This window comes from Martes martes, assembly GCF_963455335.1.
Source record: "Martes martes genome assembly, chromosome: 15".
NCBI lineage: Eukaryota > Metazoa > Chordata > Mammalia > Carnivora > Mustelidae > Martes > Martes martes.
In genome coordinates this window covers 32,114,595-32,132,638 of record NC_137903.1, presented here as the reverse complement: position 1 = coordinate 32,132,638, position 18,044 = coordinate 32,114,595, and the positions used below count along the sequence as shown (strand labels likewise).

Sequence of the window (18,044 nt, the reverse complement as noted above, 5' to 3'; positions counted from 1 at the left end):
TCTGCAGAACACTTATAACTTATCCTTCAAAATTTACAGGTAATTCCATAAATTATTAAAGTATGCTAAATATAGGCTTAGGATTAAGGCAGTTAGTAGGTCAACAGTTTCAGCAGTTTCAGGCTAGTTTTGATAAGTTTTGATATCCTGATCAGTTCATGCTCGACCAGATTAGTATAGTAGCTACTTGTTATGTGCAAGGGTTATATATGCATATTAGTTTAAATAAAATGAATGGCATTAAGCACCAAATACTGGGAAATCATATGTTTGACATATACTTCCATGATCCATACACACTAGTACCTGATTTAAGAGCACAGTAGGAGAATCAGCGTTACATTTAAAAATCAATCGATAATATATACTCCCGAGATGAATGAGTGGGGAAAACGTATGCTCCAAATGAAAAACAACGTTTAGACAGTACTAAGAATTGTCATCCTTACAAATAATTCTGTTTACTACAGAGATTACAAGGAATCCTAAAATGTCTCCATAGAAGCACGGATGCAAAGTGACTCCTAATCATTGATTAAGCTTGGTTTCCACTTGCGTTTTCTTCTGAAATGTTTAAGTCTTGCTGGAAGGCAGATGTCATGTGACATAAGGACACTACTTCATGAAGCAGTCCGGTATCTCCTGAAGTCTCTTTGGCTTCTTTCCCTTCTTTCTCCCAAGGAACAAAAGTAGATGAATGTCGCCCAAGGCTGGGTGTAAGCAGATCGTCTGAAATCTGGCTTAGTGTTTCTTTCTTTTCTGGTTTAGTTTTTTCATTTTCAGAAACTTCAGGCGAAGCTAGCTGGAGAGTCAATCCTGAAGTAGAAGCTGCCTTTTCCATGACCGCAGGCCCCCTCACATTGTCAGCACTGAGGTATTTTTCATTGTTTTCCTCTTTCAGGATAAACAGAGAATCTGTCAAGCCGCTAGAGGAAACCCGCTTCCGGGGAGAGGGAGGAAGGTGTTTGCCGTGGAGGGCGCTATCATCTTGTCCGAGATGCCACTCGGTTTGATCACCAGAACCACTACAAAGCAGGGCCAGGTTATTCTCACTAGGTGCATTGGATGTATTCTGAAAGGAGAAACAACACATTCAGAAATATTTTAATGAGATTATAATGTTACATTAGCATTTTTTTTCCATTTTGAAATAAAATATTAATATCTTTCAAGGCTGGCAACTTGGAAGTTCCCCCCAGAGGAAATACAGCATCGACAGTTAATTCTGAACACCTGTAAATGGCTCTATTAACAAGAAAATATATAAACATATACAATTTTTTATTTGTCAATTATACTTCAACAAAGCTGAAAAAGCAAATGAAAAGAACTTGCCAACCGCCCTCCCCCCGAAACCCCTAAATAGACCAACTACCTCAATGCCAAGTTCTGGACTTACTTACAGTCACCACAGGGTGGCCATTACTCATACTTCCATCTCTAGTGTTTTTAAAACATTCGTATCAGTTTGTTTAAAATACCCTTCATTTTTGAAGCAATATAATGAAAAAGTACTTGAATTGAGACATCTCTTCAACATTTTCTGAAGACCCAGGAAATATAGAAAAAAAGTGGGAACACTTCACATTTAAATAATTCCCCAGAAAAGACAACTCTAAAACTAGACTGTAAGAGAATATTACGGCTTGAAAAAATTATTTTCAATGAATGTCAATAACCACCAGAATTGGATACATAAATGAGAAAATACTAGAATTCTGAAACTAGAAATAAGTCTTAATGATTAAAATTTCATATTTTTGAAGGTCTGACTACTCACCTGTTCGTTAGAGGTTAAATGCTTCGATCAACTAAGATTATAACATGAGGCAATTAACACCCAAGGGTAAGAATGTTTTCATTTAATTTTATAGGTTGAAAAAATCAACTAACCGTAGGTTTATAATCAATATCATCCATTGATCTGAAGAAATCCAAGCTCTTAGCTGCTGCTAGCTTTCCTTGGTCTGAGCTGTGTGTGCTCAACGTATCTAAGATTTCTCCTAGGAGGTCCATTTCGCCTGAGTAAGGAGTCTTTACTCTTGCTTCAACAGAGTCATCGCTTTCATAAAAATAAGCAGACGCTTCTTCTCCGTCTTCAGAGGACAACCTGAAGGAAAATGAAGCACGTGCTAGCCATCCCACAGCCACCCAGTTAAATTCAATGAGTGAGACAGTCTTGAAACCAAAGTGCTTTTCAGTGGGACCATAACAAAATGGCGAATTGGTTCAAGGCCAAATTCTTTACAGTGATGTGTGTAAACCAATTCAAACAGGGGAACTTTTGAGTACGTGCACTATGAAAATACAAACAAATAGCTATGGGACCTTATTCAATCTGGAAGCAGAAGCAGTGCTTTTCACATAGTCTAATTTTGTGGGATTTGGGACAATAGCCTTAGAATAGTAGATGGAACATTTGGAAACTTTGCTATAGCCTGAGTTCATGTTCAGTATTTGTATGTGGTTTTCCCTTTATTTACCCACTTGTTTTAGAGAAGAATGCATATTCCTTAATGTAGACAAAGATATACTTAATGGAGAAAAAAGACTGGATTTTGTCACCCACATATAAGTTTAAATTATTTAAAAAAAAACTGAATGTCTACTACTATTATTTCCCTTACTTTATAGTGAAATTAATTTTTAATACTTTGTATTAAAATTTCCTCTTCTGATATCACCACAGATTTAAAACCCTCCCCTTCCCCAACTTGATTTAATGGACTTTTCTTACTGTTTCTGCCATTTAACCCGTCCCTCTTCACTAGCAGGGTAAGAGCCTAACTTAGGTGGGCTTCTATTTCCCCTTTAACACTATCGCAGATATTTCTGTAGGCCTTACCGCTTTCCAAGAACAAGATATTTCAGGTCTATCTTGCTTTCCCATCTCAAGATTCATTCCCCATGAGACTCCAAGGAGCACTGGTTCCTTTTGCTGAAGAACATTGCAAGGGAACAAAATCTAATCTCTAGGAGTATACATCCTTTGAATTATCTTCTAAAATCCTAAAACTTCTGCCTTTCAGCCACAACACTTAGTAGGACACTAAAATCCATCATGACTTACTTGCTCGCTCTCTCATCATAGTCGTCATCATACAGAGTGCCATCAAGGCTCTTCAGGGGTCTTTTTAGGCGTGCCTAGAGAGAATTGACCATAAATTGGCATTAGTAGTTAAAATAAGTCTTTTTCATGAATTTTAAAGGAATAATTTGATCTAACAAGGAATACTTTTAAAAGAAATATGAATTCAGGATTTTTAAATATTAACCAATCACTTGACAATCTGTGGATTAAGAAGGGGAGGGAATCAGACAACTGATGTCAACATTTACAGCTCAAACCAACAGACAAAAACCAAATCACTGGATTGAATACACACACACACACACACACACACACACACACACACAATGCTCTAGTCTGCCAGTCCCTGGTTTAAAAATAGTTGACTTATAATCAATCACATCCCCATGCACTTATTCCCTACTTTTAATAATCATCAATATTTGCCAATCTTGTTTCTTTTATCTGTCTCCCCAATTATTTTAAGGCAGTACTTATCAATACTTAATGTACATATCACTCTCTTGGAGATCATGGTAAAAATGTAGCTCTGACTCTGAGTTCTAAGGATGAGGCCGGAGTTTCTGCATTTCTAACAGGCTCTTAGGTGAAGTTAGTGCTGACGGATCTGAAGGTCTCACACTGAATAGCAAGGTTTTGAACCGAATGCTAGACAACCTATCATTTCACCTGTAAACACTTCAGTATATACTTTTAACAGATATCATTATTATACCATACAAATTAACAATTATTCTTTAACATCCTCTATTCTCAGACCATTCTCATATGCCCTTATGACCCCAAAATATTTTAGTTTATGTGGACCAGAGTCTCAACATGGTTAACACTATTTGGTTGACATGTCTGTCAAGTCTCCTGCAGAGACTGTCAGTGCTGCCTTCCCCAGCCTTTTGCTATTTGTGTCCTTGAATATGTGATTTTTTTCCTCCTCCTATAAATTGGCAGTCTCATCTGGAAGCTTGGTTAGACTGTTTCTGTTTTTTTTTTGTTTTTCTCTGTTTTTGACAAGATTATGCTACATGTGTTGAGATGTGTTTTTATACTGCATACGTAATGTTAAGATGTCTCACTTTTGGGGGTTCTAAGATCCATTAATGGCTTCAGGATTCAGGTTAGCTGATACCACCCATTATGAATTTTCTTTCACTTGATGGTTTTAGTACCCAACGATAATCCCTGGGTAAATTAATTATGCAGAAGGGGCTTCAAAATTATGCTTTTCAAAAGCATTCCTTCTATCTTTATTTGTTGACATTCTACCAAGAGTTTTGTTCTATTAACTACTTGGCTATTCTGAAATACGAGGTGTACAGTAGAGGTAGGATAAATCCTTGATGCTTTCCTTTTGTTCAACAATTTCCAGAATAACGAGCTTATGCCTACCAATCTCTGAAGGTGAGCTGTGAGGGTTTTTAAAAAGTCATCATCATCTGTATATATCTGACATGGCTCAGCCTATCACAGTTGTTCTTGATTTTTTAAAAAAGATTTATTTATTGGAGAGACAGAGCATGCGAGTGCAAGAGTGTACACGGTGGCGGGGGGGGGGGGCGGTGTGTGCAGAGGCAGGGGAGAAGGAAAGAATCTCCAGCAGACTCTGTGCTGAGCGACCTGGGCACCCTTCTTGATGTCTGATCAGTCTAGACTTTTGAATGACACCATAATTATGTTTTTAAAACATAGTCATTAATGGTTCTTAACTTTTAGAGATACATCTTGAATATTTGCAGGTTAAACTATGTGTGACGTGCTACTTTACTTCAAAAAAAGCCAGGGTGGGGTAGGATCACGGGAAGGGCTGGTACTGAAATAAGACTGACCATACACTGATAACCGTTGAAGCTGTACTTTTGAAAGGTATCCAGGAATTTTTTTTTTTTTTTAAAGATTTGAAAGAGAGAGGGAGCAAATGGGAGGCACAGATGGAGAGAGAGAGAGAGAGAGAGAGAAGCAGACTCCACACGGAGCATGGAGCCCGATGTGGGGCTTGATCTCAGAACCATGAGATCATGAACTGAGCCAAAACTAAGAATCTCATGCTTAACCAACCATGCCACCCAGATGTCCCATGGTACGTAGTAGTTCTTCTAAGCTTTTTACTTTAATATGTTTGGATTATGTTAAGTGTTCTATCCACAATAAAATAATTTTTTAAGTTTTTTTTTTTTAATCGTCCCATCTTGGGTCAGTGTTAGCCCATTCAAATTGTTTCCTATGTCCTTTAAACATGATCTCAGAAGCTCTTTAGTAAGCTTCTTCATTTTGGCCTAACATAATGTGTCACTTCAACTTATGCATTTTCTGCATCAGACATGGAATCAGCCACTTCCTAAAGGAGTTTGGTTCTTTCTTTTAAGTAGGCAATGATATTTAAAGGCCAGAGTCTGGGTGCCATGGGTGCCGTGGCTGCAAACCATGTTTCTGAATGGACGGCAGCAAAGGTGAATTTGAAGGCTTGAACCATCGTATCATCAGAAGGCTAACTTTCTGTCTTCCGATTCCAATCTCCACATCTAGGTAACTGTTTTCTTCTACTGCAGCCATAAAGAGTAAGCAAGTGTCTGGAATCTATGGTACTCGATCCTTACTCCTCCATGTCCTCTATGCCCATGCCGGGGGTGGTAGGAAGGGAAAGAATGAGTAGAGAGAAATACATTTTTGTAACCACTGGTGGAATGTGTAGAGAGTCTCTCCAGGAGTTTGGTGATTAGCTATGTATTTGGGTGCAAACTCTAATATCATTTTACGACAAGTTTAAGGTATGTGAGTTAAAAAGAAATTTGAGGAATGGCCTAGGCACACAACTGCCACTTACGATATTATTTCTGAAGGGAAAATACAATTCATCCATCCCCTCCAAAACTCACAAAATACAGTACAATTCTTTGTTTCTAAAAACAAGTCATTACTATTACACTGACATCTGTATATGCTTAACATTATGCCAGCTAGGGGTCATGCATTCAATTTTTGCAAAAACAAAACAAAACAAAATTATGAGGGAGCTGAGACTTCCTGCTGTTATTTAAAAAATAATTTTTGACTATTTAAGAATTAATACAAGATATTAAATACATAGCTTAATATTTATGTTTGTAAATACTACAGAAAGAACTCTCATATACACACAGTGGGGCTAGGGTCTAGGAATACAGAGTAGCGTTAGGCTGAGTCTTTGCCATTAAGGAGCTCAGAGTCTAATGAACCCCACGATCAATCTGGAGGGTTACCACGAGGCCCCATAATTTGCCCAAGGCCATACACCTTATCAAGGACAGGAACCAGAGCCAATGTCTTTCTCTGCTGTGTTGCTGGTCCCTTGTTCATTTTCTTTCACAATTTACTTTTATATTCTACATCTGCCTGCATATACTAGAGATTCTCAGTTGTTTTATTCTGTGTTGTTGTTAACCACAACTTTTTTTTTTTTTTTATGAAGCTACTCATATAAGCTTCACAAGTATGTTTGAATTTGGTTTTTTATTTCCTAGCTAGGCAAGGGTCCTATCAATTTCTAAATAGAGATGTTGTTAAATGGTACATCTTGTAATGAACTTTCACAATAGAATTAAAACCAGAAGTACAACGGATCAGTATAATATTCTACTTTCTATGAGTGTTAAGATTTGTACTCTCTAAACTCTTAGTACCTGCACGTACAAGTTGTTTGGTTATCTGAAATAAGCTCCTAATTAGTAGTGACTGGATCTATATCAGGCAGTAGGAAATGCAGTCTCCATATATGAAGTGACAAGGTCCAAACACATAATCAGTGTGTCAAGTGCTTGAGGACATCAAATTACATAATTGGTTAAGGTCGCACAGGAAAAACAAAGGGAGAAAAAAGTTACAATTTGATTAACATTCAAGACAGAGAAAAATGGCAGCTTATGTAACAAGAGCATCATCAGTTTCTGAGCTTTTATGAACCCAGATTATCCCTCCATTACTGTTTCTGGTGGGCTGGGACTTAGGCACCATGCTTTCAGAGGAAATAAAGGATTGTTTCCACTATGCCCAGAACACACAACACAAGGCAAAAAGACCTGGTCACAATTTTGTAAAGCGAAGTCTTTCATGCATAATTGATAGCAAATAAGCTTAGAGCACAGAAAATATTATAGCCAGTAACAGTACATCTTTACCCGGGTTCACAAATCACGGAGACATCGTTACTGAAAACCTGCACACTTAACTAAACAGAAACTGAAATTTAAACAACTAAGAAAGAGAAAAGTAATCTCAATACACAGAATAAAAATAAAATACATGCACTTTTTTTTTTTTTTTATAATACAACTGACCTTTGGGAAGAAGTATAGATTTTTTTTTTTTAACTGTAACAGTAATGAACAGGTACAAATGCCAGTAGAATGAGTTTTGTATATTATATGTATTCAGAGAAAAAATTTCTATTTAAGATCTGGACAGAAATCTCACAGGAAGAAGCATGGAATAGGAAAGTTTGCAATGGGAGATAAATGCTTTCATCATAAATGATTATGTCCCACTTCTTGAAGTAAACTCCAAGACAGTCATAACATGGGCTATAGTTATGAACAGATTTTTTTTTTTAAAGAATGATTATGAAGTGATTGAGAGATAAAGCTATAAACAGTCAACATGGTAAAAAAAAATTGGAGAAAAGGGAAAAAAATAAGTGGATTCCTAAGGGGAAAAAAAAACTTAAAAATATTTTTTCAAAGATCTACTGAATGATGTGACATCCTGCATGCATTTGGGAACTTAGTGGACAGCGGGGCAAGCTGGTCACCGCCTGGGTGTCTGCTGTTTGCCATTATTTAGGCTCTTCCCTTTTCTGCATTTTGAAATCTGTGTAGCTTTTTTCATAACTTTTACAAAATATTTATTTATTTATTTGAGAGAGAGAGAGAGAGCAAGTGCAGGGCGCAGAGGGAGAGAGAGAGAATCTCAAGCAAACCCTGCGCTGAGCCGGGAGGCTGACATGGGACTCGATCTCACCACCCTGAGATCATGACCTGAGCTGAAATCAAGAGTTGGATGCTTAACTGACTGTGCTACCCAGGTGCCCCCATAACTTTTTATAAAAAGGGTGAAGAGACTTTTTCTTTCCTGGTCAGAATACCAATAATAGCCTGATTTTTAAAATTTATTGCCACAAGGGACAGAACTATAATGTTGTTTTTGCTGCCTCCAATCTTTAGGACGTGTTAATGGAGTAGGATGACATTTTCTGGGTGTCCACAAAGTTAGCCACCAGATTCTTTTAATCATAAAATTCAAGCTTTCCAGGTTCTAATATTTTAAAACATGATTAGTGTTATAGGAAATGGAGGTACTATAGTTAATAATTAAGTCACACAAAAAAGAAAACAGTTACATTGTATACATTTTAGCACTTGGTATCACACTGATTTTCATAATCTCAGGCAAAATCCCTTGGTCTGTTATTTGTTTGATACCAGTGACCAAATCCAACTTAGAGATTAATAAATTCACTTAAGTAACATTTTATTTAGATAAACAATACTCTTATAAAAATGTACACATAGAGTTTCTGCCAATGAAATGCAACCATTTCAACCATTAAAATGTCTTACCATACACATAGATTACAAAAAAATACAACTAAAATTAAGAGGATATCTCTCCATCCTTCAGCATCCCACAATTTAATTTTTAAAACCTAAATATACATTTGCCAGAATATGACTCAATGTTCCTTTTTTAAAAAACCTTGTATCCGGTCATTTTACTCCCTTGGTTGATTAAAAGCATTAATTTCCTTCAAGGTAAAAGTCAAACTTCTTGGCATTAAGGAGAGACTCCCATCCAAACATGGTCAAGACCTATCTTCTTGCTTTTTCTTTTTGTTCTTCTCCCCATGTCCAACTGGCCACCACCCACTACTTTGCCACAGCAAATGACTTGTTAGTTCCCATATAGAATTCATCATTATACCACTGCACATAAGGTACCCTTTGTCAGAATTTACCTTCACTTTCTTCTTTACTAGAAAAAAAAATCCTACTCATTCTTCAATACATAACTCAAATGTAACTCTGTAAATACCTGCTCTTTGTGTAGCCACGTATTTGGCAAACATCTGGCCAGTGGATTAATGATGCTGTATTATTTGTTTATGTGTCTGCCTGCACTATTGTACCCTGAGCTTTCTGTAAGCGAGAGCCACGTCTCACGCTTGTGACCTCTGGGCTCTTTATATGACTTCTCAGCATGGAAAACAGTGGTATGTATATAATAGGTGCTTACTGGTTGTGGAATAAAGAGATACCAAAGAGTCAGAGAAAAATGAGATGTAGCTGCTGCTTTGTTTTCAGGAAGTGCAGAGTAGCAGCTTTTAGTTGGTTTTCAAGAAATATTTGTTGAAGGAAACAAACAACAAAAAAAGGATAAATAACTTTCTTTGTTTTGCTCTTCCTTTATCAGGTCTTGCAAGTCTAGGCCCCTGGCCCCTTGCTCACTTCATTTACTTTGTTCTAACCCACAGGCATTGCTATGGCCTTCTTTCAATCTCTTATATTTGCCCTGACTTGTTCTACCACAGGACCTTTACACATGTTGATTTCTCTCCCTGAAAAGTTCTCCACTTACATTTATTCCCTGTCCCTATGCCTACTATCTGTCTGTACATACCTATTCTCATTTGAAAGTCTAAGTCTCTATTATCCTGCTCTGTAGAATGCTACAGCTTCTAAACTGCTGACAGAGAGATCTTTTAAAAGGCAAACTTAACAATACTATATTCCTCTTTAAATAAATTCAATGGTCCCATACAATTTTGAGGATAAATCTCATCCTCCTTACCTTTGCCCAGAGGGATCAGGCTGAGTTAATCTCTTTGAAGGTTCCATTTGCTATACAGATGTCTGCTCCCCCACTACCATGCCCTCTTCCTTGCTTGTATGCTTTCCAGTGTCTTCTGCCCCTGACCTAAAGGTGTTGATGTGTCTACAAGAACTTCCCTTTCCATGGTGTTTCCCCTCTTTTTCTAATTATCCCTCGTGCCTTGGCTCATGAGTTCCACCTTCAGGAAATATGTCCTCTTTCATCAGTCAATTCACACGCCACCTAGAGTACTTGTCCACCCCACTGTACCATGGTCATGGTTAAATTCTCTTTCTCCCACTGTACAGGAGACTCTTGATGGCAGGTATCTTACTAATTTACCTCTCATACCCTCACCAAGCATGTGTGTGGTACATATTATTGTCAGAAAAACTGTAAAAGACTTTGAAAGAACAAAACATTATGGAGTGTCTTATCAGTGGAATTCTGGATGTTGTTTAGAAGCCTTTGTGGGGTTGATTCTACAGTACTCTGCATCCTTCATTGTCTTTATCTACCTTGTCAGGATACAACTGGACACAAATCACGCAACCAAGTAGAAGTCAGGATAAGCCACTATTATGAAACAAAGGTTGGCTATATTTATGGGGCCAATGACAATAATGCCTTCCCCCAAAAACCTGCCTGGTGTCTATGACAGAGTCCAGCTTTACAAGTGCCTCACCGAGCAAGTCAGGGAACAGCAAATCTGGAGAACTTCAAGAAATTCACCCTAATTTATAGGCATTTCAGATAGGACTTATGGTGGAAAGATTTCTTGGACTTGGTTTCCTAGTCTCAAGATAGGAAATAACAGACTTTTACAAGCCCAAACTGAGATTTCTTATGAAAACTTCCAGAAAGGGGTGCCTGGGAGACTCGGTTAGGTAAGTGTCTGGCTCAGGTGATGTTGGCTCAGGTCATGATCTCATGGGTCATGGGATGGAAACCTGTGTCAGGCTTCACACTCAGCAGGGAGTCTCCTTGGGATTCTCTCTTTCCCTTTCCCTCTGCCCCTCCCTCCACTCACTCTCTCCATCTCTTTCTCTCTCTAGAATAAATCTTTAAAATAGAGAAAGAAAGAAAGAAAGAAAGAGAAAGAAGGAAAGAGAGAGAGAAAAGGGAAGGGAAGGGAAGGGAAGGGAAAAAGAATAGAAAAGTTCCAGTAAGAAATTAATTCTCTGGCCTTAAAGCTAGTCAGTATTGCATAGCTCTAGATTTATAAAGCAAAGTCAAGAAGACTTATATAGTGAATTATCATTCTTATTGCTTCAATATAAATAATAGGACAAACCTAATGAGAACAGCCTTTCTTTTTTATTCAAAAATAATCTTCAGGATTATTATTATAGGGAAAACTATAAAAGATTTTGAAACGGGCAAAAAACTACCTGGGTCTTTTCGAAGGAATTTTTGCTGTTGTCTAGCATTCCTTCCCAGGATTATCTGATACTAATGTGGTCTGTACCATTCATAGTCTCTAACTATTTGTAACCCTACAGGAACAGAAGTCAACCTATGGAGGACTGGTGGCAATGCAACAGCTTCATGTCCATAGAGATATAATTTTGTCCAGTGAAGATGCAATTATTATGGTGTAGATATTGATAAGTTTGGGTATTCATTACCATATACACTTCAGTATTCCTGACTAAGTGTCTGTCCTTCAAATTATCTTCTTCTTCAAATTAGCTTTTAACATCTTACTAATTCCCTCAATAGGTAATGAACAAAATAAAAGAAGAGAGTTATATAAAATTATTCTTTAAAGCAAGCATTTAATGTTTCCTGAATAAATGAATACCTCCATACATAGTAGGTAGTTTCTGTTGAGTATTCAAAATAATTAAAAAACTGATAAATTATATAATGCAAAGAACTATTGTAATTGACTGACATAAGCATTTTCAGTGTTCATGAGGTACAGAAAACCATTATATTCATTTGTTCATTCCACAAAGATTACAGAAACGTTTTCTATGTGCTAGGCATTGGGTTTTATGCTAGGGTACAATGATGAATGAGAACAAGGCTCCCTGCCCTCATGTAGATTAAATTCTAATAAGTTAAATACAAATTAAATTGAATAGTCATAAATTAAACATTACATATGGCTGTGATAATTTGTACTAGAGTATGATTTCTTTGAGGAATTTGACCTAGTTGGGGAAATCAAGAGAAGTCTTTCCACGAAAGATGTTTGAATTGAGCCCTAAAAGGTCAGCAGCTATTAAGTAGATGATGATAGGAGAACAAGATGTGCAAAGGCCCTGTGGTAGGACGAGCACAGCATGTGTAATGGAAGGAAAGGCTGCTATGAGAGCACTGTGGGTTAAAACCTGTGCTGGTGCACAGGGCTCTTTAAGTGTGCATTAATTTTGCAATTACCTTTTTGCTCACTAGATGGCAGATATATACTAAGAAGGCAAAAGACTGGATAAATTTAAATTTATGGAGGGTTTTAAGGAAATGGGGGAGAGCTCAGAAGATCTAGCAAGAAAAAGTGGGAGATGAAAAATTGGTTGGGGTGGGGGGATACACCCCAACCTTGCAGGCTCCGATAATGGAGAATAACAGAAAGTCAATTATTGTTTTATTTTCTTTCAACAAATATTTGAGAACCTACTGAAAGCTGCTATTGTGCATTCCTTAAAATAAGGTAGTAACCATATCTCAATTCTGGGGTGCCTAGGTGGCTCAGTGGGTTAAGCCTCTGCCTCCGGCTCGGGTCATGATCCCAGGGTCCTGGGATCGAGCCCCGGGTCAGGCTCTCTGTTCAGCAGGGAGCCTGCTTCCTCCTTTCTCTCTGCCTGCCTCTCTGCCTACTTGTGCTCTCTGTGTCAAATAAGTTAAAAAAAAAATTAAAGAAAAAATTCTTGGCATCTCTTCATTCCACAAAGATCCACGAAACACCAGTTATGCATGCTACTGTCTTCCATACTGTGAGGCACAGAAAAGAAAAAGATATCCCTCCTCTCAAGATTTTCAACAAATATGTGGTATAAATACCAATTATTGAATATAATAAAGTAGCTGTAAATATAAACTTATCCTTCGTTGTAGGAATACAACTGAACACAAACTTTTTGATCAGAGATGAAAATTTACTTAAATGACCATTAATACGTCATGATTAATGTCAAATTGTAATATTTCTAATAAGTAGGCTCAGTCAACAGATTAACAATATTAACAATATAGAGCTATAATTACATACTATAAACAATGGAAAATTCTGGGATCAAATAAAGAGGTTTAGAAGCTTCTGAACTGTACAGAGCTGGTGAAGGTATAATATTCACCATGGTCACTTTACTATTTCACAATTTCACTCACAGGCTGTACAAATTAGTAAATAAGTATAGCATTTGCAACTTTTGTGGGAGCCAGTGCTACATGAGAAAAGGGTACACATCTTTTGGATGCAAAAAGACATCATAAGAAACAAAGTAAGTAGAGTTTTGGAGAATTTTACATCATTCTGATATGAGGAATTAAAAATAAGATGGAACACTGGCTGTCGTATGTCTGCAAACAGACTCCTCGGTCCTAAAACAGATGATTGTAAAATAAAATTCTGTTCATGTGGAAATGGAAAATACGCATCACGTATACATAAAAATTCACAATATTTTGGAAGGAAACACTTGTATAGCAAGGGATGCTTATTGAGAATGTGAAAAAACACTACATTAAAGCAAAAGGTAGCGTTTCAGCATGGAATAAAATTTATCCAAGGAGATATTTTACTAGCAAAGCTCAATCTATAGCTAGACATTGAATAGAATAAAGAAAATAGACTGGTAAAAATGAGAAGGTAAAGCATTTCATATGAAGGAAAAACCAAAAGCAAATGTATAAAGAGTGAGAGAGGCAGAAGGCCCAACTCATAAAACCTTAAAACTTAATGTTTAAAGAGACTTCAAGAAATAAATTTGGTTCAGCTTACATTAAGCAAGATCAATGCTTCCTTTTCTTTTCTTTTTCACCCCAATCATTTCTGACAGTTGGATGGTGAGAACCATTCCCCTGATGCTCAAGGGCCCTGGTAATTGTGCAGTTACCATTTTTGTCACTAGGTGGCAGACAGATACTAATAAGGCAAAATACTGGGTAAGTTTAAATTCATGGGGGTAGCTAGGGGGTAGGGGAAAAATAAGGGATATAGGCAGATGAATGGGAAAACACAATTTTTTAGACTACATAAAATTAAGATGCTTTTAATATATTAATTTTTTAAAAAATTGTGTTCTCTGTGCTACTGCCCCCATTTTAGAGTTCAGGTAACTGAGGTCTAGAAATGTGACCTTGCTTACCCAAAAGCCATAGCAAACCCCTGGACTTAAGACAAAAAAAAAAAACAAAACCCAAAAACCAAAAATCATATTTGGATGAAATAATGTGAAAAAAAATGAAAGAAACTCTACCACACATAATCATACTAGCTATACCTTAAGAATGCATGGCATTTTACTGAATAGAGTTTTAAAACACATGTTGTAATTTTTTATAGGTATAACTAAGGGACAGGGTTAAGTGACTAATCCATGATTGATTTGATTCAGTCTGTTAGATGTTTTACATACTATACAGTTTTTTTAAAAAGATTTTATTTATTTATTTGAGAGACAGGGAGTGAGCAAGTGAGGGAGAGAGTACAAGCTGGAGTACGGGCAGAGGGAGAGGGAGAAGCAGGCTCCCCTCTGACCAGGGAGCCAGATGTGGGGCTGAGCCAAAGCAGATGCTTAACAACTGAGCCACCCAGGCACCCCACTATACTGTTTTCCATTAAATACCTAATTCACTACAACTTTTGGTCAACATTTTCCCTATTTTTTTTTTTTTTTTACAAAATAGGGAACCAAAAGCTTAAAAAAGTAAAGTGACTTGGGCAAGATTAGACAACTAGTGACAGAGCTAAGACTCTAATCTAGGTGTTCTGACTCCCTGAACAGAACTTCTTTCATTATAATTATATTACATAAGAAGGTTCTGAGAGACTCAGAAGTAACTGTCTGAGTATTAATCTGAGAAAGACTTTCTTTCTTTTTTTTTTTTTTAAAGAAACATATATTCTTTTTTTTTTTTTTAGATTTTATTTATTTAACAGAGAGAAAGATCACAAGTAGGCAGAGAGACAGAGAGAGAGAGGGGGAATCAGGCTCCCTGATGAGCAGAGGGCCCTATGTGGGGCTCGATCGCAGGACCCTGAGATCATGACCTGAGCCAAAGGCAGAGGCTTAACCCACTGAGCCACCCAGGTGCCCCTGAGAAACTTTCTTAAAATGGCAAGATTTAACCTCTTTTTTTATAAATATTTTATTTATTTATTTGACAGAGAGAGACACAGTGAGAGGGGGAACACAAGCAGGGAGAGTAGGAGAGGGAGAAGCAGGCTTCCCACCGAGCAGGGAGCCCAATACAGGGCTCGGTCCCAGGACACTGGGATCATGACCTGAGCTGAAGGCAGACACTTAATGACTGAGCCATCCAGGTGCCCTTAACCTCATTTTTAAAGCAGGTGGTAGTTACAGAATGACCAGGAGTGCTAATATTCCAAGTAGGTGAAATGGCAGGGTGCAGTCAGAAGATTAACATACTTTTCCAAAGATACTGAAGACATATTCCTGTCAGGGCAAAAGAGTAAACTGGAAGGATTAACAAGATATGTGTTTGGTGAAGTGTAATGAATTCAGTCGATGAGAGCTATTATTATTAAGCTAAGGAAATAAGATTTCATAGAAGCATTAAAATTATACTTCTGAGCAGCTGCGTGCTATGTGAGACTAGTTCAGGAGGGATGACTGAAGTGGTCCAGACACATCCAAGAACCCTTTGTCAGTTCTCCTAGATCACAGTGATCTTGTCTTTTTGGTCTGCTTTATTCACTTTATTCTCTACCACTCAGCTGTCACCTGATATATGCTCTCCTACAAAGGTAGTATTTCATTTTAAGTACATTCCTGCCTTACCAAGTCCTTGAGATCAAGAATCCTATCTTTTAATTCATTTTGCTTCTAATTCTACCTCCATTTAGAATGTAAAGAGCAGCAAAATAATGTCAACTCCCATCCTAACAATGAGAAAAAGCTGAGTTATCTAAAATAAAATACAACAAAACCCCAAAGTCATAATTCTTCTTGAACCTATCAGAGAGCTGAGTTGTAAGGCAATCAAGTAAACTGAATTCCAAAGGGTTACAAGTCCCTCCAAGGAGAGATGAGAGACAAGGCCTATTTCATTCAGGCAAAGCACAAGGAAAGAAGTAGATGGCATATAAGCAGGGGAGAAGAAATCTTCTAAGATTGAATAGTCTTAAAGACCAAGTATGGGCTGGAGGAGAGAGGCAAGATGGCAGAAGAGTAGGGAACCTCGTTGCTGCTGCCGGTCCCCTGAATTGAGCTGGATATCTACCAAACCAACCTGAACACCCACAAAATCAGCATGAGATGTAAGAATATCTATCTGGATCTCTACATGCAGGAAAAACTCCACCGGGGTGAATGGCGGCTTCCGACACTCCAGATTTTCCTCGGATTCATCTTGCCTGAGTCGTGGTTGATATTTTGGACTCTGTACATTCCCTCAAACATCTCTCAAGAGAATGACTAGGAGGAGGAACTCCCAATGAAGGAAAGAACTAAAGACAATGACCTCTGCCACAGACTTCATGGATATGGATCTAAGGAAGATGTCAGAAAAAGACTTCAGAGTAACATTTATAAAGTTGTTATTTAGGCTTGGGAAAAGTATTAGTGACAGTATAGAATCTCTAAGGGCAGAATGTAGAGTTACTGTCGCCGAAATTAAAAATGCTGTGAAGGAGATGTCATCTAAACTGGATACTCTGAATGCCAGGGTAAATGCGAAAGAACGAATTAGTGATCTAAAAGATAAGCTGATAGAAAGGAAGGAAGCCAAGAATGATAGAGATAAACAACTACAAGCTCATGAGATCAGAAGTAGAGAGATCAATGACACCATGAAACATTCCAAAGTCAGATTTACTGGGATCCCTGAGGGGGTGGAGATAAAGAGCAGATGAAGATGTATACTTGAGCAAACCATAGCTGAGAACTTACCTAATCTGGGGAAGTAAAGAAGGATCCGTGTCCAAGAGGCAGAGAGGACCCCTCCCAAGATCAATAAAAACAGACCAACGCCCCAGTATATAATAGTAAAACTTGCTAATCTTAGAGCCAAGGCAGCTATCCTGAGAGCAGCTAGGTGGAAGAGATGTCTTACCTATGGAGGGAGGAACATGAGAATAACATTAGACCTGTCCACAGAGACCTGGCAAGACATAATCAGGGTACTAAATCAGATGAACTTGCAACCAAGAATACTTTATTGAGCAAGGCTGTCATTCAGAACAGATGGAAAGACAACTTCCAGGACAGGCAGAAAGTGAAAGGATATGTGATCACCAAGCCAGCCGGGGTGGGGGGGGCGGGGGTTGTCCATAAAAGAAAAAAGACTCCAAGAGTAATATAGACCAGAAAGCAACAGAGATAATATACATAAACAGGGACTTCACAGGCAATACGATGGCACTAAATTCATATCTTTCGATAGTTACTCTCAATGTGAACAGCCTGAAAAATGAAATGGCACAGGGTTTCAGATTGGATAAAAAGACAGGACCCACCCATATGCTGCCTCCAAGAGACTCATTCTGAACCTAAAGACACCTCCAGATTGAAAGTAAGGGGATGGAGAACCATTTATCATGCAAATGAACCTCAAAATGTAGCAATTCTCATATCAGAGAAACTGAATTTTTAAACCAAAGACTGTAGTAAGAGATGTAAAGGAACACTATTATCATACTTAAAGGGTCTATATCACAGAAAAATCTAACAATTTTAAGTAGTATGCCCCCAACATGAGCACAGCCAACTACATAAAACAACTGTTAACCAAAATAAAGAATCATATTGATAATAATACATTAATAGTAGGAGACCTCTCAGCAATGGACAGGTCATCTAAGCAGATTAACAAAGAAACAAGAGCTTTGAATGAAAGATTGGACCAGACGGACTTTGTAGATGCATACAGAAACAACATAATACTCATTCTTGAATGCACATGGAACTTCCTCTAGAATAGATAACAT

General features: G+C 37.7%; 1 protein-coding gene across 2 annotated transcripts in view; it reads right to left on the bottom strand.

Moving 5' to 3' along the window:
• Positions 1-438: 438 nt before the first annotated feature.
• The window catches only part of DENND1B (DENN domain containing 1B), a 256,368-nt gene continuing 238,762 nt past the window's right edge, over positions 439-18,044 (bottom strand). For both annotated transcript variants that reach the window (XM_080824962.1, XM_080824961.1), the window contains 3 exons: positions 3,071-3,144; positions 1,894-2,110; positions 439-1,072 (listed from right to left, as the gene is read on the bottom strand). In XM_080824962.1, coding sequence (XP_080681088.1) covers positions 536-1,072; positions 1,894-2,110; positions 3,071-3,144 — 828 coding nt within the window. In that variant the 3' untranslated portion in view covers positions 439-535. The remainder of the gene's footprint in view (positions 1,073-1,893; positions 2,111-3,070; positions 3,145-18,044) is intronic.